This window comes from Dreissena polymorpha, chromosome 6 (assembly GCF_020536995.1).
Source record: "Dreissena polymorpha isolate Duluth1 chromosome 6, UMN_Dpol_1.0, whole genome shotgun sequence".
Lineage (NCBI taxonomy): Eukaryota > Metazoa > Mollusca > Bivalvia > Myida > Dreissenidae > Dreissena > Dreissena polymorpha.
The window spans coordinates 13,683,408-13,709,056 of NC_068360.1; the positions used below are offsets into that span (position 1 = coordinate 13,683,408).

At 35.9% G+C, this 25,649-nt stretch overlaps 2 protein-coding genes across 2 annotated transcripts; both read left to right on the forward strand.

Annotated features, from left to right (window-relative positions):
• Nucleotides 1-913: 913 nt before the first annotated feature.
• Nucleotides 914-20,844, forward strand: LOC127834300 (uncharacterized). Its single transcript, XM_052360021.1, has 22 exons — nucleotides 914-971; nucleotides 1,850-1,978; nucleotides 2,938-3,072; nucleotides 4,199-4,324; nucleotides 4,920-5,126; nucleotides 5,647-5,811; nucleotides 7,026-7,209; nucleotides 7,517-7,637; nucleotides 9,644-9,733; nucleotides 10,575-10,985; nucleotides 11,256-11,353; nucleotides 11,689-11,758; nucleotides 12,447-12,626; nucleotides 13,038-13,234; nucleotides 13,885-14,265; nucleotides 15,285-15,432; nucleotides 16,544-16,627; nucleotides 17,144-17,308; nucleotides 17,850-18,053; nucleotides 19,155-19,240; nucleotides 19,649-19,768; nucleotides 20,706-20,844. The coding sequence occupies exons 1-22, from the start codon at nucleotides 914-916 to the stop codon at nucleotides 20,713-20,715; spliced, it is 3,369 nt and encodes a 1,122-aa protein (XP_052215981.1). The 3' UTR covers nucleotides 20,716-20,844.
• LOC127834301 (uncharacterized) lies at nucleotides 20,726-25,646 on the forward strand. The gene is made up of 8 exons (XM_052360022.1): nucleotides 20,726-20,885; nucleotides 21,941-22,191; nucleotides 22,437-22,596; nucleotides 22,996-23,130; nucleotides 23,827-23,973; nucleotides 24,542-24,634; nucleotides 25,072-25,147; nucleotides 25,531-25,646. Exons 1-8 carry the CDS (start codon nucleotides 20,850-20,852, stop codon nucleotides 25,644-25,646), a joined length of 1,014 nt encoding a protein of 337 aa, XP_052215982.1. The 5' UTR covers nucleotides 20,726-20,849.
• The last annotated feature ends 3 nt before the right edge of the window (nucleotides 25,647-25,649 follow it).

Below are 25,649 nucleotides of genomic sequence, written 5' to 3' on the forward strand. Positions count from 1 at the left end.
ATCTTGCGTGTTTATGATTTAAAAACTAACAATTATCACAAGATAACAAGATACATGATGGATAGAACTTTCGATAATGCTGATTATGATTCGCTCATTGTTTTTTTGGCAATTGGACACCCGCACCAAATACGACAGGTAACGATGGCACGTTTACAGTAAACATTCAATTCTTGACTAATCCATAGACAACAACAGTACTGGAAAACATAGTTCTACAATATACGAAATAAACGAACTGAAATGTCCATGTTTAATATTCTTATTTACTAACATTTTGCATTACGTTTATTATTTAAAAAAATAATAATGAACTCATTTCTTTAAAAGGAAGTAGTAGAGAGTCTTGAGGAAAGGCAACAAACGAAATAAACTGCTGAGAGACGAACCGTGTTTTATTATCCCACGCCATAGGCGGAGGGATATTGTTTTGGCGTTGTCCGTCCGTCCGTCTTTCCGTCCGTCCGTGCGGAGCCATATCTTGGAAGCGCTTTGGCGGATTTCATTGAAACTGGGTATGAGTATATATATGGATAAGAGGATGATGCACGCCAAATGGCATTGTACATTATCTGTTAATTACGAAGTTATGGCCCTTTGTATCTTGAAAAAAAATGCTTTTTTGAGTGTTAAATAAACACTTTTGTGTCCAGAAGCATATTGGCGGGGGATATCAATTGAACGAATTTGCTTGTTGATATATAAAATTAATTATTTATATCAATTATATACAGACGTGCCGTGTATTTGTTAATAAATAAATATCTTGCCCACGGTGCAGGCGCACAATTGTAATGTAATTTGTAAATTATAGAAGGTACTATCAGTGCGAGTGTTAACTAGAATTTCGCATGAATACGATTTCAAAAAGGACAATTATCATATCATGTATACCTTATACATGGGATATAAAATGCTGATGTTGATTGTACTGTTTACAGGCAACTGGACACCCGGACCAAATATAACAGGTAAAGATAACACGTGTAAAGTAAACTCTCACTGTTTAAAGAATTATAGTAAAGCGGAAAGTGATAACAGAATCGTTCTAAAAAACAAATGAAATAAAATGCATGTATGCAAAAAAAACACAAAACATATTTGTCGCGTTGATTCTAGTATGAATAGGTGATACTTCAAAGTTAATTTAAGTATCTTTTCACTAAAAATAATTTTGCGAGTGTCTGTAGGACAGGCACTTTTTTCGGTATAAACTTTCTAATTTTGATATGCTGCAGACATAGGGGTATCTTGTTGAAACTCTGAATACCATCTTGAACACGTTTGTGTAAAATATACAAAAAAACGCCATAAGTCTAAAAAGCCATTTACTGGAATGTTTAACAAACAAAATATACCCGAGTAATCAATAAGTATTATAAGTAATATACATTAATTGCATACATTCATGCCGTGTAATGTTGATAAATCGATGTCTTGCCTACAATGCAGGTCCTAAATGCTAATGTATTTGTATGTATTAAAAAGTAATATTTCAATGAATGTAGAATTTTGCATGTTGAAAATTTGAAAACTAACAATATTAGAACATAAAGATACTTGAGACTTGTGATAGAACTTGAGATAATGTTGATTATGGTTTTCCCATTGTTATCAGGTAATGGCTTAGCAGGGACGACACTTTCCGCTGCTATGGTTTTTGCTTTGTTTCAAGCAAGTCTATCCGAAACGAAAATCCAGTTTAGGCGGAAAGTGTCGTCCCTTACTAATTGGTGCGAACGGCACAGGCTGATTTGGGACGACACTGTACATGCATGCATTAAGCCCTGAAGAACATACGGCTTCAGAGTTTTGCCAGAACAAGACTTATATGTTATTGTTTGAGCAGGTAAAGACGGGCTGTACGACCGATGTAACAGCGATGTTGACTGCAAGGGGGTACTCACGTGCAACTACTATTACTGCTCATGCCCACCAACGACTACTCTCATGGGGACGAAATGTCAGAGCGAACGAGGTAGTATAGTCTTACGTTTGTTTGCGAACGAATATTTAGGATTCCTGAAAAGCATTTGTTCACGGAATGTCTGGTCCCTCCACTTAGTTTGTAGGTCCACTTTAAAATATGTCAACACTGTATGCATTCCTTTGACTCAGCCGGCTGAGCATTGTCTAAATGGAATTTTCTCTACAGTAGTTTATGCATAAGGGATCATCACATTGATTAATTGAGCATTTAGATGAAGTCTTGGTTCTGCATTTGAAGGCATTGCTAAATTGAACATTTAGATACAATATTGGTTATGAATCTGAGGGCATTGCTAAATTGAACATTTAGATACAACCTTGGTTATGAATCTAAGGGCATTGATTAATTGAACATTTAGATGAAGTATTGGTTCTGCATCTGAAGGTATTGCTAAATTGAACATTTAGATACAACCTTGGTTATGAATCTGAGGGCATTGATTAATTGAACATTTAGATGCAGTCTTGGTTCTGCATCTGAAGGCATTGCTAAATTGAACATTTAGATACAACCTTGGTTATGAATCTGAAGGCATTGCTAAATTGAGCATTTAAATACAACCTTGGTTATGAATCTGAGGGCATTGATTAATTGAACATTTAGATTAAGTCTTGGTTCTGCATCTGAAGGCATTGCTAAATTGAACATTTAGATACAACATTGGTTATGAATCTGAGGGCATTGATTAATTGAACATTTAGATGCAGTCTTGGTTCTGCATCTGAACGCATTGGCTTAATTGAACATTTAGATACAACCTTGGTTATGAATCTGAAGGCATTGCTAAATTGAACATTTAGATACAACCTTGGTTATGAATATGAGGGCATTGATTAATTGAACATTTAGATGCAGTCTTGGTTCTGCATCTGAAAGCATTGCTAAATTAAACATTAAGATACAACATTGGTTATGAATCTGAAGGCATAGCTTAATTGAACATTTAGATACCACCTTGGACATGCCATGTCTGACGGACCGACAGTGCAGAAGCTTGACCAACCACTCGATCTGCAGTTTGGCTACAGGGACATGCGTTTGTGATGCAGGCTTCTACGCGCACGAAGGGGATTGCTATCCTAGTAAGTGTTTAGGTTCTTGAGAAGCGACGTCTTCAATGACGAATCAATATCCAATGGCATGAAATAAACTTTCAACTTTATTAAATACGCTCGATAGAACACGTCTTGCTGTCTTTCCAGCCTTTTAAAGCATCTCTTATTTAACTTTGAGGGTGTTATCTAGTTTAAACATATTTGTGTAAGCTTTATTGTGCTAAAATCCTTACGCTCGTTGAAACGCTATTGAGACCGCTCATAGGTAGAACCAGTGCTTGGCGTGACGCAGAGACCGTGGTGATCAAAGAACGCTCCGGTAAATTATGAGGATCGAACCCGCGATTCGAAGGTCGCCAGGCGGACACTTTATACGCCACGGCGAATTCATCTGCATTGAAATAAACTCTAAGTACTTTGTCCACGATTTGGGAATTCGAGACGTTCTGTGGAAAAATAAATAAAATGTTTTACTGCTCTGTAAATAAAACGCGTATAGCCCTTGTAATAAATTACATTTGCAGTCGTGCTGTTGACTTAGGTCAAAACTGTTTTAGTACGCTAATTTTGAACGACACGGTACGAAAGGGCACCGTTGGAACGATAAAACGAATATTAACTTATCGCACACGATGTAATGGATACATTAGTTACACTTCCTTTTGATAATGCGCCGTTTTTATAATAAACGTATCTATTTTAAGGTCGCATAATACTTCATTAATGTGTTTGTTTATTTATCATCCATCGAAAGCAGAAAACAAAGCATGTTTATTAAAAAAAACGATTTGTGTTCGTCATCTTATTCATGTTATTTCAATAATTTAAACCATTTAATAAAAATTAGTTTTTTAGTAAACAGCAGTCAATTGCATCATTCAAAAATATGAGAACAAGTCACTTTTTGTAATCTGGCGAGTATCGGGTTAATTGGGAGATACAAGTATTCGTAAAGACACACAATCTGTTTTCAGTTTTGGGCAAAACTATGTATGAACACACACACACACACTCTGTTATCAGTTTTGGGCGAAACATTTCATTAACTCAAACATTCTGTTTTCAGTTTTGGGCGGAACCATTCATCAACACACACGATATGTTTTTTTCATTTTGGCGAAACAATTCATGAACGCAAACAATCTGTTTTCAGTTTTGGGCGAAAACTGCACGGGATACGAAGATTGGTGTGGCCAATATCTCGACGGCTCCGAGTGTCTGGACGGCGTCTGTACCTGCACCTCCGACACAATGGAAGCTAACTACCAGTGCACGTCAAGTGAGTTTAACATGCTTACATGAGTTGTTATTTTTTTTATAACAAGTGCAATTTCATAGAATGCATCACTAGTATTATTAAGTGCATTTTATCAAAATTTTAAAGATCTTATTGTATCTAAAATTTGAGTTTGATATAGATCTTAAGATCATAAGTTTGGCGTCGCCGTTCATTTTATTTGATTTTAATCTTTTCATAGTTTTGTATAAAAAAATCCATATGCATCGTTCAGTTCAACATGAAATGTTTACTAATATATCGCATTTATAAGAAATGCATATAACACATTCATTGGTTTAGTACCAAGGACGTGTACCAACATAGGTTTTAATGCTTGTATAGTATAATAATGTTCTATACACCAAAGCCCCAGACGTCAGTGTTAATTTCACACTGCACGCAGAGATTCACACGATTCTGGGCATTTTGGTTAAACATAATAAATATAAATATATATATATCAATTTTGCCTTCTACCTGGGAGGTTGTAAGCACTGAAATCAGTTATATAACGGCAAAAATTAGGAAAAAAATATGTTCTATCGCTAAGAAGCGTATAATTAATATTGTATTGCTCACTTGCCCAACTATTTAGGCATGGACTGCGTAGAGCATGTGAGACCTCTACCGGAAATTGACCGGCGGTCACCTTCCTACCGCGCCGCGAAAACCGAAGTCCTGATCAACGACGGTCAATCTAGAGAAAGCGATTGGTTCGACCTTGGACAACACATGTTGTCGACGAACAGCTCTGTGAAGCCCGGTGATTGTGCGACTCTGCATCCTGTATACATGACCGGGGGTAAGCGCTTCCTGGTCGTCTAAGTAACATATAGTATTCACTTAACGATAAATAATGTTTAACTTTATATGTATCACTCTGGGAAAATGGGGGCTTAATTCATACGCGTACTACGTCGTCCACAGTTCGCTTTGCCTAAACAAGGGACAACACGTTCAACCTAATTTTTGTTTTTTGCTTAGAAGAGACTTCCTTTTACTGAAACATAATATAACAGGCGAAACAGTCGTATCTGACGCTCTTCGGACTGCACTGTCTAATCTGGGAAGCTCTTTAACGTGCGTACATTAAGCAACGTTTTCCTAGAACGAGAATCTTATTAACCTTCCGTGTATTATTGCATGAACCACAGCAAGTGGCTCAACTACAATAAAAATAACAAACGAAAACGTGCAAAACAACATTAAAACAGCTACAAAACCAACAAAAACAACAACACACCAACACAAGAACAACATAAAACCAACAAAAACAACAACAGCAAATGATTTTTATAATGTTTATACCACGTATTTCGTAGCCCCAATCACTTCACTGGCTGACGGAGACACAGTTCAAAGGGAGGTTATAATAGGCGGTGATTCCGGGATCAAAGAGAAATATCCGGTCTCCATTAGGCGATGTGGTGCAAAGAATCGTGTGCTGCTTCCAAAACTTCCGGTCGCTTACGCAGGCTTTTGTTTGGGTAGGAAGGCAGTTTTAACCAGTTCATTGAATTACAATATTGAAATATTCGTTAAATTACCTTTTTTTCTTGGCCGTGATTTAAACTGGTAGTATAAAGAGTAGTATTAACGGTTTTGCGTATTAGACGAACTACGAAATGTATTATTTATATATCATAAGTGGATTGTCATTTCAATCCATAGAACCGCTCATGAAAAACAAAACTTAATGTTCGTTGTCACTCGGAATAAGAGAAAAAGTTTTTTTTTTCCAGATTCCTACGAAGAAAAACATTAAATGCATCCCACTGTTAGTAGTTAACTAATTATGCATTAATAGATGTTATCTCAAAGATAATGCAAAACCAAGAATATCAATAACTCAACTTCTCTTCTTAATCGCAAGAGTTGTATGGTCTATGATCGATTTTTGAGGTCTACATATAGAACGTTTTTCGATTTTTGTAAGAACCATAATATACTGAAGTCTTGAAAATATCATGAGTAATCTGTGTTTATGATAGCTTCGCTGTTGTAGTTTGTCTGCTGGTTGGTTTCGAATATTCATCGGATGATAAATATGGTATAACATTTGTATGGCTTCACAAATTTTAGTGGATTAAAATGTAACTTCGTTTTTTTTTCTTCGTGGAAGCCGTTATTGCATCAAGTTAAACTCTCCGTTAACAAAGACTCAAAAATTGATACAGGCAAAACATGATGGTTTCACATAACTTTGTCTCGACAGAGCCCAATGTTGCATTTGCGCGGATGCAAAATACACTTTTATATATTGATATAAGCAATACACATCATGTTGTTAAAAAAAACCTTTCCTCTGTGCATTCCAATGTTCCCCCTGTTGTAGGGACGTAAAATTGCTGGTACAATTTGATAAAGGCAATATGCAATAGTTTAACAAATACTTTTTTAAAACCAATTTTGCACTGAGGAAGTCGTTTCAAAAGTTGAATTCCTTTCTTAAAATGTTATTTACGAAAAAAAAAATGTAACATATTAAAACGGTGTTACGTTTTCCTCTAGTTTTTACTGTTGTTCTTCGGCAAACGTTTTGACACTGGAAAATCCCTCCTTAAGGGCATATTCTTGCTTTTGACTAACAAACTGTTCTCCTTGGACTAAAAAATGGTTGAGACAGAATTTCAAAAGTAGAAATCCTCTCTTAAATGTGGGTCAAGGTAGTTAAGATTTTTTAAATGCTATATTTCCGCAGATTCCAATGTTCCCTCGGGTCAGCCGTTTGAAAACGGGAAGTACAGCGTTAGGGTAGACCAACATCTCTACTTCGAGGAACAAAATGGTGAATTTGTGCCTGGCATACAGTTTAATTGCACAATTGAGCAGGGTGTTAACATATATGACAAAGCCAATGACGATAAATTTATTACAGCTAATTGGTAAGTAATTGTGCATAACAAAACTCATACACGCATTCAAATATCGTATGTAATGGAAATAATTCCTTACGAAAACGGATTTTCTCGGACCAAATCACATTTAGTAACAACACACTCTTTGAAATAGAATAATTAAGTTCCTGTATAATAAACGCCGATATATATGCAAAACAAATATACATGGTAAAAATAAATGTGAATAACTTTTAAAGATATCTGCACTGCTCTCTGCAAAGCGCATACAAACATACACAAACTATAGACAAGCTGTTGCGTATAAAGTAGATATACATTTTTCGTTTTTCAGGTACGTGAATGGAAAACACTGCAAGACTTATGGACCTGTGCAATTGATTGAACTTAATAAATTAATAATTAATGAATCGGAGATTCTAGACGAATGCGGTGTTGCTGCTCTTGGATTCGAGGTAAACTTAAGTTCATGATTGACCGTATCGCATTTAACTTTAATAAATACATGAACATTTATATATTTCAGCTATGCTTATTAAGACCATGTTTGAATTTGTTGTTGATAAGAAGTCCTCCAACGCTGATTTACAGTTGTGATGCGTAGGAATTAACCAGCGCAGGCATTTGACAGTTTTTGTACTATATACTTCTAGGGACAACACACGTTAGATTTTTTCACCTATACATACATGCATTGATAAACGAACATTATTTCGGTTATTAAATTAGTTAATATTTGTGCAATTGAAATAAGAACGTTAAGAAGAATGCTAACATGCTTGATTAACCCTGCGTTTGGGACTGTGTTTTGCAAGTCTAATGGGAAGATTTCTTATTTGTGTTTGTTACGATCTTCGATCACATGTTGCACATTAAAAGTGTTCGTATCTAAGCGAAATATAAAAAATACAGTTGTATACATGGGGTGAACAGGGATTGGCCTTATTTCAGAAGAAATGTTAAGCCAAAAATTTCTGAAATCACATCAATATTCTGTTGTTGTTTTTGACTTCTAATGGAAGGTAAGAATAACGTTTTGCAGTTGTATTTTCAGGTGAAACATTAAACACTTGCAGATTTTATATAAGTCAAGGAACGACAATCAATAGAGGGATAAACACGTTTTCGAGGACATGATCATCTGCGGGCGCTCGAAAAATCCGTTTCTGTCCGAGTGCGCAGGACGAGGGCAGGAACGGATTTTGAGAACGCCCGCAGATGGTCATTTCCGAGCAAATGCGTATTTTCGCTACTATTGCATAAACAAATTACAAATACCAAAATAAATTAAAATAACATTAAAAACAATATGTCTTGTTCATTCGACATCGACAAAATAATTCGATTATTTCATATGACGTCATACAGTTCAAGGTTGTGTTAAACATATGCCTTACTCGGTTATCATCAGAAATGACGAGGCTTTACCTTCGGATAGGCAGTTTTCAATATAAAATTAAAATTAATACTGCCAACATATTGTCACTGAAGTATTTTAAGCATACATCAGGAACGTCGGAAGTACATAAACAATTACATTTACAGCATAGTCTTTTGAAAGTGTTGAGTAAATAACCTTGACTACATTGACGTTGCCAAAAAATAAAGCTGTTGTCACGAGAGTGCAGATTGTATAATTTGACAAGTGGATTGAAATACTCATTACCTTTATCACTGCATGCATGAGGAAACTGGTGCTTATTCAGTTCCCCATTTATGATTGGGAAGTCGTCAAAGGCTGGAGTTATTAACAAAGTTCATAATAACATCATTGAATCCAATGAATCATGGGAAGTAACTGCGCGTGGACCAGTTTATGGATAAGAAAAACACATAACAGGGCTTGAACGGCACGTGAATCGCCTTGTTAATACACGATTTCTCACGTTCAAGCCCTCCTTTTGCAAAGTTTCTTCAACCCGCCAGAGGGCATTATAGATAGAGTTTATGCAATAATAAATGCAAGTCATCTGCAATGTAATTAAGTTGTCTGTTTGATTAAGATGATTTTTTAAAATTTGTTCGCACGCCCCTTTAATGGATTTAATTATAAACCAGGTTGTTTTTTTACTGTTGATCTAGACAAGGTTATATAATAAATCTATATAGAATGTGTTCAGGTGAAAAATACTTTTGCATTAATGCGAACATACCTTCTTGAATCCCGAAATCAAACACCGGGCCCTTAGTACCAAACCTATTCTTAGTAACAAAGAAAAAAAACCTCTATCCTTACATAGAGTCCACCACTTACGATTATCTATTTACCAAACATGAAACATTATGAACATAGATAATGAAAATGTCAAGTTTGATTAGGAATTAAAGCAATTCTTGAATATTCCAATTTAAATAATAGTCAGTATTCTAAGGCGTACGTCTTATAATTGTTTGATGAATTCGGACCCGGTTTTAAGATTTAAATAGTGGTATCATCTGAGCTCTTATGGTGGGATTTCAGTTGCAATGTTCGATGACAGTGTCTATCAACAGGACTGGCAAACCATCGCAACCGGAGACAAGCGACTATATCTTTGTGGGCGAAATTCCGGTGAGATATTTAAAACCATATGAGATTGATTTTATTGATACATTGATAATCATTCCGAACCCATCTTACCACTTGCATACACTTTTTTAAAGTGAAAAGATTTTAATAATTTGGGGCAAAACTTCCTTGAGAAAGTTTGACGATTACTAATCGCTTTCAGTTTAAGTATTGAACAATCATTATTATTCATAGGAGAATAATTTTCTTTAATTTCCTGTTAAGAATTTAACAAAAAATCATCGGAAAATTATCTTTTTTCCAAAATTAGAAATGAACCTCGAAAATGTTTTTCCACGAAACAAGTCATTTTTTTTTTAAATCAGTGCCGTCGAATATGAGTTGTGCTACAGTATTAAGTGTGTAAACACTCAAATTGGAGCCGTTAACGTAAAGTTTCATCAGACTAAAACTCTTCCAAAATGTTTAATTTCATTGTCAATATGATTGAAAGGACATGTAGTTGCCTATCACTATAGAGAACACAAGAAGGTTTGTAAATTATTAAGCAAGATAAGCGTTTTCCAAATTGTTAACATTTAAAATTAGGCCCTTTTAATGGCAAGGATAAAAATGATTCGCATCGAAAAGACATTAAATATCAGCATGATACATATGTAAATGAATAGATGCCAGAAGGATCTTTTAAAACTTAAATTGTTTCCTTTTGTTTTTTCACGTGTCCTTTGATTGTTCATGTATTCTAACGTGAAGCTTATCGGCCGTCTCGGAAAAATGATATTTTAAACGACCTGTATCAAAAGCACATACTTATTCTTTTCATAAAAGAATGAAACGCGGGCAATGTCAAATTAGGTTCAACATTTGAATTATTGCTTTTCAGCGAGCATACAGTGTCGATTCGACCGGCAAAGCCGTCATCGCCATGTCACCGTTCAACACTCCAGTGGGTTGCCGAGGAAACTCCACAGAATTCATCTGTGAGGTCGAGTACAAGTTGAACATAGGTGGTGGCTGCTCGGACAGGCCGCAATGTGGCGTCCGCCTTATAGGTCTCACTAAAGCCGGCCTTGACCGGTACGGAAGCTGGCTGACCTACACAGAGTCTGTGAAGCATGGTTTTTTCTTCTCGTTTGAAAATAATACCTACATATGGGATTCCCTTACTGGAACAGCAACGAAACATCTGATTGACGGAGACACAACGGACGACATGTTCGTGGAGAAGTATTGTGCACCTGATAAGCCCATCGGTCATCGCCTGTGGGACTCATTTGCTTTGCCGGACGTGAAGGTACGAGCAAGTGGACACAGTATCAGAGTTACATATCGTGTTATGTTTGTGTTTTATTTTCTGGCCGTTTTACGTACACATAGGTTGTGCGATCAGTTCCTATTGCTTCCTATTCCTACTTCCGTGTTTTTGTCTTTTGAACGATTTAATGCATGTTGCTTATTTTAAAAGCGTTTTATTTATTCCAAAATCGCTTCTCTTCGCTTAACACTTTTCATGCATTGAATCTATCGATCTATATAGTGTTCATGTGTTATATTTCCTGTACAGATCTACATCGAGGATCAAAGCAAACTCCGATCAAAATGTGACATAATTTGGGATCACCAGAGAAAGCTACAAGTGCTTGTTAAATCGACGGGCGACAAGTATGTACATTAATTCTCTGTAGTACATTCATTTAACTCACTCTTACTCTACTTTAAGTTGTGTTTTCTATTTTACATGAGCAATTGAAAAAACAATTTAAAAACTTAAAATATATCAGAACGAACACCCTGCAACAGGTTTAATAAATAACAATACGTTTGTATGATTCCGGTATGTAAAATAGACGGGTATTCCAATATGTGACCGTATTTCTTAAGTTTGTTTCGAACGATTTACACTGAATGCTGACCAATATTATGATGAAAATACAAGCACACTGCAGCTTAACCAATAAGAAATATAATACACAACTTCCATGTTCACATGCTTTCAGACAATGGACTCTGGATATTGACAGTGTGGGAGAGTTCCTCTTTGTAAGAAGTGTAGGCTTCCCAACAGAGGTAATAATGTAAATTAATCTATTGCTGTTTTTTCGTCTCGATTCGTCTTTGATGACGGGGAATGCAATTTCGATTTATAGTTTTGATGCTTAGGAATTAACCAACGCAGGAAGTTGGTATTTTTCTACGATGCTCTATATGCATAGTAAGTGAGTTACCGGGTAAAAAGTGCTATTTTTGTAATTCTTGCATGGCGATACCAAGTACGGTTTTAAGTATTTTAGAATCATGAGATTAATTAAATAATACTTCTTTTGGCCCAAAGACCAATATATAAGAGTGGAATATTGACTCGAGTGAACTCTAAATATGCACGCAAATCATTGACTTTATTATATAATTCTTGATGCTGTGTTTCTAGATGTACTTCTTTATTATGTAAACATTGTCGCGACAACTTATATGATACAACTTTAAATTTAAGCATACACATGATACGTTCTGGTTAATGTACTTAAGAATAATCTTGGAATTGTTGGAGGACGTCTACCATTGTTTTGTTTGAATCCAAAACACTTGTCAATATACTATTGAGCTTAAACATTGTTGGTTAATTTGTATTTTGAAAACAAAAGCATATTGTTGCAAACGTCAATAGATTCAGCTAAGGATGTTTGAGAAACAACCCTCGCTAAGAAAGTCAGAGAAAATGTTGTTGAACATATGTTTTCATTTAATCCATTGTTAGGGTCACATGAAAACTGAAAAGTGCGCGGAGTCATCCAATGGGGTGTGCGTGTGCGGTTGGACCCACAGGGATGGTAACAAGATATTCTCATACGGAATCTGTGGGGGACTCAAGGTTAATGGCTTCACCTGGGTGTCTGATACAGAGGAGGATGTTATGTACCGTAACCAAGACGGCTGGGTAATTTTATGTTCCCTTTGTTGCATACAATCGTCTCTTGTAAGGTACCGAATATACAGCAACCTCAAGACTTATACATTCGGAACATTTTGTTAACATAAACACTCTTTTAAAATGGACAACGTCAGCGTAGCAGCAAGAGAACACACGTATTATGCTCCCTCATTTAATAGAAAAACATCAAAGCAATTAGACAGAAAAGAAAAGACATAACCCACAACACACAACAAATAATGCAACTGGGGTCGCAACAATTAACCGGCCAATACAAATCAGTGGAAGCCTTACCACCGGTAAAGAGCATCACACGAACGTCGTAGTTAGTCGGCGAATGTTCAATTTAAAAATAAATAAACAACAACCTCTGAAAATTTTCTTCGATTAGCTTTGATTATGATTTTCATAATTCAGGGTCAACTTCTAAATGGTATGGAAGGAACCTTAGAGACGAACAACGGCACAAATTACTTGTTGATCAACACAACCGATGCCCAGAGCAGAGAAAATTTCGGCGAACTTCAAGGTCTGTGTAATTTTGAGGATGATGCCTACAAAGGAAAAACGGGAAACATAATGCTGAACAGCGCCGGCTTTTTCAAAGAATGGCTGTAAGAATGCTCATTCGATATGCTTTTTGTTTGTTATGCCCCCGGATTGAAATATCGGGGGTATATTGTCTTTGGTCTGTTTGTCTGTTTGTCTGTCTGTCTGTCTGTCTGTCTGTCTGTCTGTCTGTCTGTCTGTCTGTCTGTCTGTCTGTCTGTCTGTCTGTCTGTCTGTCTGTCTGTCTGTCTGTCTGTCTGTCTGTCTGTCTGTCTGTCTGTCTGTCTGTCTGTCTGTCTGTCTGTCTGTCTGTCTGTCTGTCTGTCTGTCTGAATGACTGTCTGTCTGTCTGTCTGTCTGTCTATCTGTTTGTCTGTCTGTCTGTCTGTCTGTCTGTCTGTGCATAGATCTGCACATTTTGAGTGGTGAAATGTCAAGGTCATCCTTCAAGGTCAAAGGTCTAAAAAACAAATCCAAGGGAAGTAATAAGCTTTAAAGGGATATATTTTCTAAACCTGCCAAATGATATGTTGAAATTTTATTTCAAAGCGGCGCAATAGGGGTCATTGTGTTTCTGACAAACACATCTCTTGTTTATATATGCTTTTTTCTTTTGAGCGCTTTGATAGTTTGAAAGCTGAATACGAATTTTCCGCAATACGTTTATACAATATAAATATACTTTTTTATAAGTTGCTCACATTTTACACTTCAGATTAACAGCCGAAGAGAGCATGTTCGTGCCCAAAACCAGTCCAACCCAGTACAAATACAGCGAGGATGTGTACGAATGTCATTGCCCAGCCGAAGGTGAATTGGAAGAGGACGGCGAATATATTGAGATACAAACGGAATACTATCCAATAACGACTTTCTTCAACTACAGTGGGTCCGTCAAATGCGACAAGTCATCACCCGCAATGACATCCTCTCAAATGGGTGAACCGTGGATACAGGCCCCGAAACCTGATCCGATTTCCCCGGTTGACGTCGTCCTTCACGTTATATACAAACAGCAACAAGATGGATCGTACAAGTCGTTTGCAGAATGCTTGTTTGAAAACAAGAACGAGACGCAGTACTATGTTGTGGGATGGTTTGTATCTGATTTACCTATTTTTATGACAAAATATTTATTTTAAGATTTGAAAATCTGACTAATGGACGAATTGTAATGTGCTTTGAAAATAAACATTTAAATCAAAGAGTTTCAACACGGGCTAATACGTTGATTAATGAAAGACTAGAACTAGAAACAACTAGAATACAATTTCAAAGGAAGTAGTAGCAGAAAATAAACGAAACAACAACGGTATTCATTGGAAATACTATTTTGCTTAACAGCAGACTATTCAATCGTAGACACAAGACATTTGCTTTGGTTGAAAATCACTACTTATCTGTAAATATTATTTCATACGAACCATTGACACAATTTGCGTTCAATAATAAATCCTATTAAACGTGTCGGTATTGTCATTAAATTGATCGTTATAAATTTAAAAGAGAGGGACAATATATTTTTTATGCCATATAAAGATATTTAATTATTGTTGAAATATTCCTCGGTCATATTCATATGTTTGTTTAAGTTTTCGAGACTTAAATATTCAATATTCAATAAACTAAATCGTAAATACTCGCTTTAATATAGCTAAATGCCATTTTATTTCATATCTGGATATTTTATTCAACAAAGATGTCCTGTTAAGCTATGTCCATTAACATCGTTTGAAAAAGAGACCGGCCAGTATTATGCTCACTGGCGAATTGTACAACCATTTTCCAAACAATGAATTTAAAATGTATCACACTTTTGGAAAAAATAAAAAACAATATGTATTACTTGATAGCTGACGTTGTAGTTATGAAAGTTGTATTTTTGCTGATAAAATGCTTCAATTAACTATCAATACTTTTTGCCATTACTTATTTAAATGCATGGACAACAATAATGTGACGTACTTGTTGAAGTCAATGCGGTTATGCAATTCATATTCCTTAATTAGCGTATATTTAATGAAACCTTATCCTTCTTCAATGTGACAGTTTATGCACTAGTGTCTTAACAAATACGTATTGTAACTATAGTATATACATGTATGTTTGGTTTAGGTACGCTGATGCCGTATCAACCCCGGAATATACGACAGGCATATCAAAGGCAAACGTTGCCGGTTTCAACGCTGTTTCCGTGTCCAATCTTGTCGCCGCCTATCGCGCAAATCCTACGTTATCTCAAACATGTGCCATTAATCGCAGGGTAAGTTTAATTATTCCGATTTACAGGAATCAACTACAACCGGTGTAATCATCATTTTCCAAAATATTATTCGCTTACTATTTAGTAATATACAAGTGTCATTTGAGTACTATTTTACCGCATGACTGTCAAAAATGTTGAATTTGAATATACTTAATAATCATTAATAATAATATAAGTGTATACAATATGCAGCGGTACAGCTCAATGCCCAATTGTGATGTTTTACTCAACTTAACTACAAACATCTTTGTATAACAGCTGTTAGTAATGGTTTTAATCATTTTCATGGTGAAACATTTGGATTATGATAACCTCGGTCTTGGAAAACCGAACTTAACACGTGCGCGCGCGAAACGTATGGTCACAGATTAGCCGGTGCACAGGCTATTAAGGGACGACACTTTCCGCTTTGTATGGACTTTTTGTTTGAATGTCTTCTTTTCTTAACGAACAGCCGGTCTGCCCATAACGAGGATCATTGAACATATTTGGCTTGAAATTGCGTGTATTCTTCTAAGACGTAAAACATGAAGTTTTTAATATGGCTATTACCTAAGACACAGCGTACCAACTGGACATGAACCAGAGGGGGTAATCACGTGATAGTCAAGATGACGACGTATATGCCGCTTCGCTTATTTTTCGCCGTTGTATACGCTTTATTACATTTGTTAAATGTTTAAATGACGCTTACGTTTAAGCCATATCAGTTAACATGTTATAATTGTTTATTTCGTATTAAAATTTGCGTTATATATCGACTTTACTTCCCGCAATTGTTTGTAGTGGAGCTTTAATTATGTCACCGCACTAAGAAAGTTCGCACCGAGTAAAGTCGAAATTAAGAGCGAATATCAACACGAAATACACGCTAGTAACGTTCTGGCTGATTTTGCTGGAAAGTGAGCTTCCTTTAAATAATAAATACAAGTAATAAAGGGCATAAAACGGCGAAAAATACTTGCCGCGGCACGAACTTCGCCATCTTGACTTTCACATGATTATCCCCTCTGTTCGCATGACTAAGTACTTACTTTGCAATTGGAATGTGCAGTTACCTTCCGCATGTTTGATTAGCCTATAGCATGGTTTAATTCTTACTTTGCAGTGGAGATGTGCAGTTACGGTTGTTGATGCCACCGGAAAATCTCTTCTGCCTGCCGTAGCAAGCAAGTATGAGGACATCATCAAGGTAGATTATGCTTAGTCTTCGTATTGTGTTATGAAGAATATTGACTGAGTACCGAACTTATTCAGCGACGTGGTTTGCCATTAAAACGACGGCTTCAATGCCCAGAACACAGTCTATTTATATTGAACAGTATTTGTATTATAAAAGATTCAAGTTTTAGTCTTCGTCTTTTGTCAAAGAGAATATTAAGTGTGTACCAAAGTGAATCAGCGATGTGGGATTCTATAAGAACTTAAATGCACAGAAAAAAGTTGTTAAAACGGAACAGGATTTGCATTATAAAATATTAATTTGAATGTGTGGACCGTGGTGTCATGTATATTCAGTTAAACATGGTTGTATCATTAAATTTATAGTTTTGTCTTTGTATATAAGATTTATTTTAAGAACTCACGGAAACCCCTCCCGTAAACAACTATCCTGACAGAAGTTAGTCAGCAATAACATATAAGCACGCGATTAATTATTGCAAAAATAAACAATATGCTTTTATACCTTTTTGCTATTTCTTTGCAGATTGAAACTAAATACGTTAAAATGAACCGAGGAGCCAGTGCGGAAATCCTCTACACCATCAACGTTCCTATCCTGTGTCAACCGGGAACAAAATGTGGAATCAACGTAAAAGTCTATGATGAAAGTGATGCTTATAAATGCGAAAACTCAACGCTGGCCGTGCGGGTAAGCTTCATGTACTTGAAAACATAACCGAAAATATAGACACGTGTAAAAGTGCAATCTTGTATGTTTATTTTATGTGGCAGTTGGCCACTTACCCTAACTAAAGACCCTCTTAGTTATATACAGCTTGACATTTTTTGGCATTCAAAGTATTTGACAAGAAATATATATTTTTACAAATTAAGACCATCGAAACGGCCACTAAATCGTATTATAACAATACAACTACATATTCGACTGTTGTTCATGAATACAATTGACCGTAAACAGCGATCCAAAAAATCAAGTTCAACTATATTAAACTCTCATCGGACCCTAATCAACACAGATGCAAAAGCTTTCTGCGATAAAAACTATTTACCCACTGACTAACTTACGTGATAACCAAAGCAGAAAAATAGACGAAAATAAAGGTTTACAAAACACAAAAAAAAACAAACGCACGCATCCAAAGAGTAACATTTTTATACTTATAAATGCAGCAAATTTAAAAACCTTGTTCCAATAAATTGATGTGTTCCTGGTTTTTCCTGGCTTTCAGCACAAAAGCATGTGCGGGGACATCGTTGCAGGTGCAAATAATATTGCGAGCACCACTGACAGTATGAACAAGTCGATAAAGATTACAACAAAGAACAACAACTGGTTTGAGCTAAAAGACACGTTTACGCTGACCATGGAGATAGAAGGCTTTGGAAAGGTGGATGAATTCTGGGACAACTGTAAACTTAATACGAAAATCAAGGTATTCTTTTCTTTGGTTCACATTTACAAGGAACACAGTAACTGATCAAATGCTTAGTATGGGGAATTTACTTCAGTTCTAATGTAGTTGAATCGACGTACAAAACATTATGTATGTTAAAATGATAAAGTTCCACGATACATCTTTTATGAGTTTTACATATACCTTTACATGCCAAATATATACGCTGATAATGTTATGAGACGATGTATTCACCTTAGTGTTTTTAGTTAAACGTCTAAAACAATCAAAATCGTTTGTTTACATTATGAATTAATCTATAATATAAACCCTTATTTCTCGACACTTGCATAAATTTAAATCATTTGTCGAGGAAATAAATCATTTAAGTGAATCATTCATGTAACGTGTTATGGACTAACTTGTATCTAAAATTCCATTTGATTAATTGATATATACAGTTTATACATTATGAGTATTTGACGTGGATTTTAAACGTCCATAACACGAGTCCACATTTTTGTGCATGAAAAACATGACATATGTGAGACAGCAACAAGTTGCGTCTCGAAATTAATCATTTGGATTTATGTTCTCAGAAACGCTCTTATTTGAAAATAACTTTTATGACGAGTTAATTATTCATTATACACTATTTTGTTCTGCCGGACAGAGGCGCATGAATGTCTGAATAGCTTCGAAAAGAACTAAATGCATTAATAATTATAGATTCTACGCCAAAGCATGCGGTTTGTTCCTGGTAATGTTTCATAAATTCATAATGCATAATTAATTAACGCATTATGTTAAAACTTTTTTGCGGGTTTAAGTGTAATAGTGTTCATTGTAGTAGTAGTGGCATCACATTTTGAGTTGGTTGGGATCACATTGATGAGCTACTGTCTGAGTCAATAATGCGACTGCTGTTTGGAATCAGAATTACATTTTCATTAAATTTAAAGTATTTGTTACAGTAGATTTATAAGCTTCGCTGGGGGTTTGTTGTTTTTTTCGTTAAAATTTCAGTGGACGCCAAATTTCCTAAACAAAAACCTTATTTTAATTTATTAAGATTATTCGTTTAAGACCAATAATACATTATTACACCGTATTAAATCGATAGTATTAATTGTTTGATAGGTCGAGGTCGAAGACTTCAAAAACTACTGGATGCATAACTACTGTTATTCAAACAATGATCCTCGAATCGGAACTTTCGACGGGGCGTAAGTGTTCTTATGTTGTGAAAACCATTAAGCGAATACCGAAATGTTTGTTTGTTTCAGTATTATAGACAAGCTTAAAACTAAATCACATATCATGCCAGTATCACATTCTATGCACATTTAATGTTACGTTCAAGATAAAACCATTAGATAAACTGATTAAAACAACAAATAATTCCATTGACTGGTCATATATGGTTATTCCAGTTGCAATATATGTATATTTTTTGCGCTGATTTAAAAAAGGACCAGAACGTGTGAAATAAGAGATCATCTCTCGGCTGATTTATAATTACCACACACTATTTTAGAACCTATATGAAATTTGCATTATTTGCATTAGATAACGAAAAGTTTTTTGCAATTAAAATAGCTATATACATAATATCCGCAAATTTTCGTTTGCAGCTACTTCAGCTTGAACAATGCCGCGAACTATACGCTGTACAAGCACAAAACACTTCCTATTCGGGTAAGAACAATGCCGGGAACTATACGCTGTACAAGCACAAAACACTTCCTATTCGGGTAAGAACAATGCCGAGAACTATACGCTGTACAAGCACAAAACACTTCCTATTCGGGTAAGAACAATGCCGGGAACCATACGCTGTACAAACACAAAACACTTCCTATTCGGGTAATGCCTGGACACTTACAAATATGTTTAGCAATCCCTCTTAGTTGTATTTCGGATGCCTTTAAACCACGACATGGCTGTTCTATTTGACGGACATACCTGATTAAACAATAAAGATGACTACCTGTTTTATACACGGTTTTAGGATCAATTAATGGTTTGTTGTTCAAATGCTTCATTTACAGTCCTAAAGGTTGAACAAATATATTGCCCAAATGGTGCAAAAAGGTATGACACGTGCCTTCTAATTTCAATATCACATGGTATATTTTTGAACCGATGGAGCGATATATACCACGTTAATTTTTCTAAGTTTTTAATTATGTTGATTGATTGTCATGTTGCTACGCGACATGTAATAGACATATGTGCATGTCAATTTGAGTTTGAAAATATAGGTAACTATGGTAACATTTAGTGTATGTAAAACCTAGTTAAATACCAAAGGCAATGTCGTGTCGAAAAAGAAAAGGTTTGTAATAAAAAAGTTGAATAATGATGGTCGCAGTTGACTCATAGCTGAAATAATAGCCTATGGGCTGAAGTCAAGTTTTGAAATGATAAAAAAACTACATATGGTTAGGTTATTCTATAAATTCCATTAAAACCTCAACACGGAATGGCGATCGTTGTTTCTGACACTGAGCTTACAGTTGAAGATTCCACACTGCAATTTTAAAGTATGTTACACAGTAAAGATTATCCTGGTTATCAACAAGTGGCTTAATGTACATACATTTTCTTGAAAATTATTATTTGGAATTTTTGTTTGGGTTAACGTCAGGTCGGTCAAAAATAGTATTGTGGTTGTTTTGTTCACGTCAGGTCGAAATAGAAACCGAGATATGCAATGGAGGATGGGCGGCATGTACGTGTGGTGTGACGGTAAACGCGGGCACGGATGTGTTCGCAATCAACCATTGTGGGGGTTACCACTTGATCAAGACGATCCAGAATACCGAGAAGATCATGAGTGTAAGGGAACTACCCGGGTACATGCATACAGTAAGTGTCGGTAGGGAACTCCCAGGGTACATGCATACAGCAAGTGTCGGTAGAGAACTCCCAGGTTACATGCATAGAGTAAGTGTCGGTAGGGAACTCCCAGGTTACATGAATACAGTAAGTGTTAGTAGGGAACTACCAGGGTACATGCATACAGTAAGAGTCGGTAGGGAACGCCCCGGGTACATGCATACTTTAAGTGTCGGTAGGGAACTTCCAGGGTACATGCATACAGTAAGTGTCGATAGGAACTCCTAGGTTACATGCATACAGAAAGTGTCGGACCATTTACTCACATAAAAAGCATTGAAAATTAACAGTTTTACTTATGAAGGTTGTATTCATAGATACACATTCACTCATTCAGTTATTTCCTTGCACATACCACATCGGGCATTAGTAAAAAACACAACATTGTGAATACCAATGACATTTGTGGAAGGTAACATTTATCACACATGCCCTTATTAAATGTTTGATACAAAAGGATATATCCCCTTGCCACACATATCATCACACATTTCAGACCATGCTTGTCATAATGAAGAGAAAATTTATATTAAAAAAGAGAATCATGGGGTCAATAGTTTGTTGTTTAATTGCATTCTTTTTGTTTTCGAAGAAGGAAGATGCTATCAAATACACACAATGATTACAAGATTGACCTATTTAACTAAATAATAATGGTCATTTTATTCTATCTGTCGCTTATCACGAGGATAAAAGTTCTATTAACTTGTATCTTCTTTCCATGGCTTTAAAATCACACTAATCGCTCATTCGGTTGTTATGTTCTACCGAGATGATAGAACGTCCGTTTATTTAAATGTAATAGCCTAGGGATAACACGAAAGTCCCACTAATCGCTTATTCCGTTGTTTAGTTTTACCACGATGATAGAATGTCCGTTTATTTGAATTAAATGGGGTTAACACACAAGTCCCACTTATCGCTTATTCCGTTGTTTAGTTCTTCAACGATGATAGAACGTCCGTTTATTTAAATTTAATTGGGATAACACGAAAGTCCCACTCATCGCTCATTCCGTTGTTTAGTTCTACCTGCCGCAAGGTACCATGATCAACGTTGACTACCACGTGGGCACGTTCTGGAAGACGATGAACGTTCAGATCTTCCCGTCGCCCGACGATATGGACAACACGGAAGGACTTTGCGGAAACTTCAACAACGACTGGGAGGACGACTTTACCCACAAGGGCGGAGCTGTAACCTTGCCACAGGGAGATAGGTACTGGAATTGGTTCTTCCTCTTCGAAGACCCGGTTGAGTTCAGCGAATCATGGAGGTGAGTTGTATTTTGGCTTGAATTGTTAATTATAATTTTTGCAAAAGCGAAAAAACTTTGTGAATGTAAAACTAATAAACAGAATCATAGCGGTAATAATATATATAGAACATATAGGGATTGTACTCTTATCACGCAATCAAATAGATTAAACGGTTAATTTTCACAGCGTATCGTTGATATGTAGCCTATGGCATTGACACAAAATGCCGACGTTTGTTAACTGTACACATATGCTTTTATAGAGAAGAGACTCCATTGTTGCAATTGGCCCAAGAGGGAAAGCTTGATGGCGTGCTGAATCCATGGGCCGATGATTCCAAGTACTGCGTGTGTCCATTGGTGGGTGGATCGCGTCAACCAATGTGCCACAAGAAGGAAGACAAGCAGTGCACAAACTCAAAGGTCTTTTGTCATTTGAGATTCTTTGCATTGTGCCGCAATTAGTATTTCAGCCATATAAGTGAGGCTAGTTAGCTTACTCAAACATGTCTCAAGTAAGCTGGTTCAACAAGTACTTTTTTTATCCAAAGTGAGGAATATAGTTTAAAATACAAGCCTCTTTCTCAAATCTTTCAATTGTTTATCAATATTATTAGCATCTTCTTAACATTTTTGTCTTATTAAATATATTTACGTTGAAACACATGGCTGAGGACCATGTCAAAATTAGATTTCTTCCTCCAATATTATTGTAATGCCATTAAAAGATTATCGCGCACTTTTATAAGCGGAAAGTGTCGTCTCTGGGCGGACACTTTGCGTTTTTCCGGTACGATGATCATATATTGTTAAAAAACATAGGTCTACGCTGGAAAGGAGAAGATTATAATTGAGGAGACGAAGAGGTCCGTGGATAGTCAGCATATGGATGACCTTGCGGAACGATTGGGGATGCTGGGAAGAATGAGGGAGATGAACAAACTTCAGCGAAAAAAGGTTAACAATTTGAAATTTGAATCGTGCTGTAAAGGCGACCGGTGTTACAACTTATTGAAACGTATTGCAGTAGCAAAGTAGTTTTGTTATGGAAATGCTTTGTAGTATTGATCATTGTTAAACGGGGTTTACATGTTTTATTTGGGCAGTGTAAAATGACAAAAACAATATATGAGCCGTGCTCTGTGAAAAAGGGGGTTAAATGCATGTGCGTTGAGTGTCGCCCCATATTAGCCTGTGTAGAGCGCACAGTCTTATCACGAATACTTTCCGCCTTAATTGGATTTTTGCTAAGAAGAGACTCTATGTAAACGAAAAAAATCATAAAAGCAGAAAGTGTCGTCGCTGATAAGCCTGTTCGGACTGCAAGGCTTATATGGTACGACACTTTTCGCACATGAATTAAACCCCCTTTTCGCAGAGCTCGGTCAATATCGAAATATCGTTGAATACATACAACATGATACAAAGTAATAATTTAAAAGTTATTGGTCATGTCATGTAGTTTATTAGTGGTTGACACAGTTTTAATATTGTATGGTGATTTTTGGTTCTGTAATTCTACATTGTCTCACACTTTCTTCTACAAACATACCTCCATTTAAATATCATACTGTTCAGGTTCATGAAATAGAAGCTTAAAATGTAAAAATAAAATATTTGAATGTCCGTATTAACTGTGAACGCGTTTTGTAGAGGGAAGCTGAAGAGTATACCAAAGCAGAAATAGACGATGCAAAAGCTAAATGCGAGGCTTACCTAAAAGATGACTGCATGGACGGAATAACAATACTTGGAAATAAGACAGAGAAAAGTACTCTGGACTGCGCCAGGGATCTTGTGGTATGGTCACTGGAATGAACACTGAGATAATCGTTTATAAGTTTAAACTTTATTATTGAAGGTCGATTTCATCTAACGCCTTGAGCTTCTTAAAACGCTATTTGGTTCGTTTCCAGGGTATAACCAGTACATGTTGTCTTAAGGGAGGTCTAAATAATGTCCCCGACGTATGGTTCAGCCCAGAACCATTACACCACGGATACCTATCGTATATTAAATGATTGAACGATAATTATATATTGAATTTCATGTATTATGATACTGAAGTGTTTCCTCGTTAAACAGGTAAAAATATCAATGAAATATGCATAGTGTTAGTACAAATAAACAACAACGATTTAAAATTCAAATTAAAAAAAACGCACTTAGTTTTAAAAGTTTTTTTGAAAATACACAGTCATAATACAGTTTCAGCATAAGAATAACTACTATAGTTTTCACATGTACTTTAACGTCGCAGTTCTAGTATATACAAAGCATAAACATTAATATGTGCATCATTTCGTATAACAATGGTGGACTACCATGAACGAAACACGTGTCGAGCACGTTCTTGCTGACTTTGCAGCTGAATCCAAACGCATCGGATGCCCAACAAGGCAGCTGTCGTGCAGTGAAGACCACCATAGTCACCACTTTTGTCAAGGACACAGAGGCGCAGGTATTCAAAACGCATCGAACGATTGATTCTACAGTTTACTTGTATTCTTTACAAAAATAATGTAAGAATTACGATTACTATTAGCAAATTACCTAACGTTTTACGCATTTTTGGTTATGTTAGCGTATTAAATTCACTGTTGACGTTATACGGATATAGCTCAGGTAAACACGGTGAATGTTTTCATATTATGGCCAATTTAACTCTTTTCAACCTTTTTATAACTTGTGAAAAAATAATGATGACTGTTGTTTTTTAGAAATGGTCATTTAAAACTACAAACTTTAATACATGTGCTTATTATTTCTGTACATTTAACACGGATACTAATATGAAAGCGTTTTTATTTCTCTGCGCAATAAAATGTAATATCTCTCTCTTTATCTTTAAACAAAAGATGAAACGGGATCTAGTATATGTGCAATTGTGTTTTACAGGATACATACAAAGAACAATTCGCAAAGGTCAAGAAAATGTGTATCGACGACTGTAACGGAAATGGGAAATGCAATGGTTTGCTCTTTAGCAGATTTTTGTTTATATAAGAGGTCACGGTGTAACTTAATTTTCTTACCAGATGATTGTGATCGTAAGTGTATATTAGCGTTTCAGCATGCAATTCTTAAAAGGAATGTTTCACAGTTTGACAAAATAGCACATTTCAAAACACATTTCCTGATTAAATTAATATACTCAAAACAGCATATCAGTTTTAATTAGCTGATAGCTTTCTATGAACCATCGAAAAGTATAAAATAAAACGGATATACTATAATTGTTTTGAAATAATTACATGAGTTGGAAGGTTTCTAAATCTTGTTACGTTATTACTACCGGTGCATTGAGATTGCAGTTCTTTATTATTTTTTTTAAAATAAATCCATCTTAAAGACAAGGAGCCTGCGAGTGCGATGGTGACTACGACCCCGCTGACGAACTGCTCACTGAGCCGCAGTCAGAAACCCACCCTGCAGGGCCTGAGTGGAGGAGGGCTCAAGGACGGCAAGTGTGACCG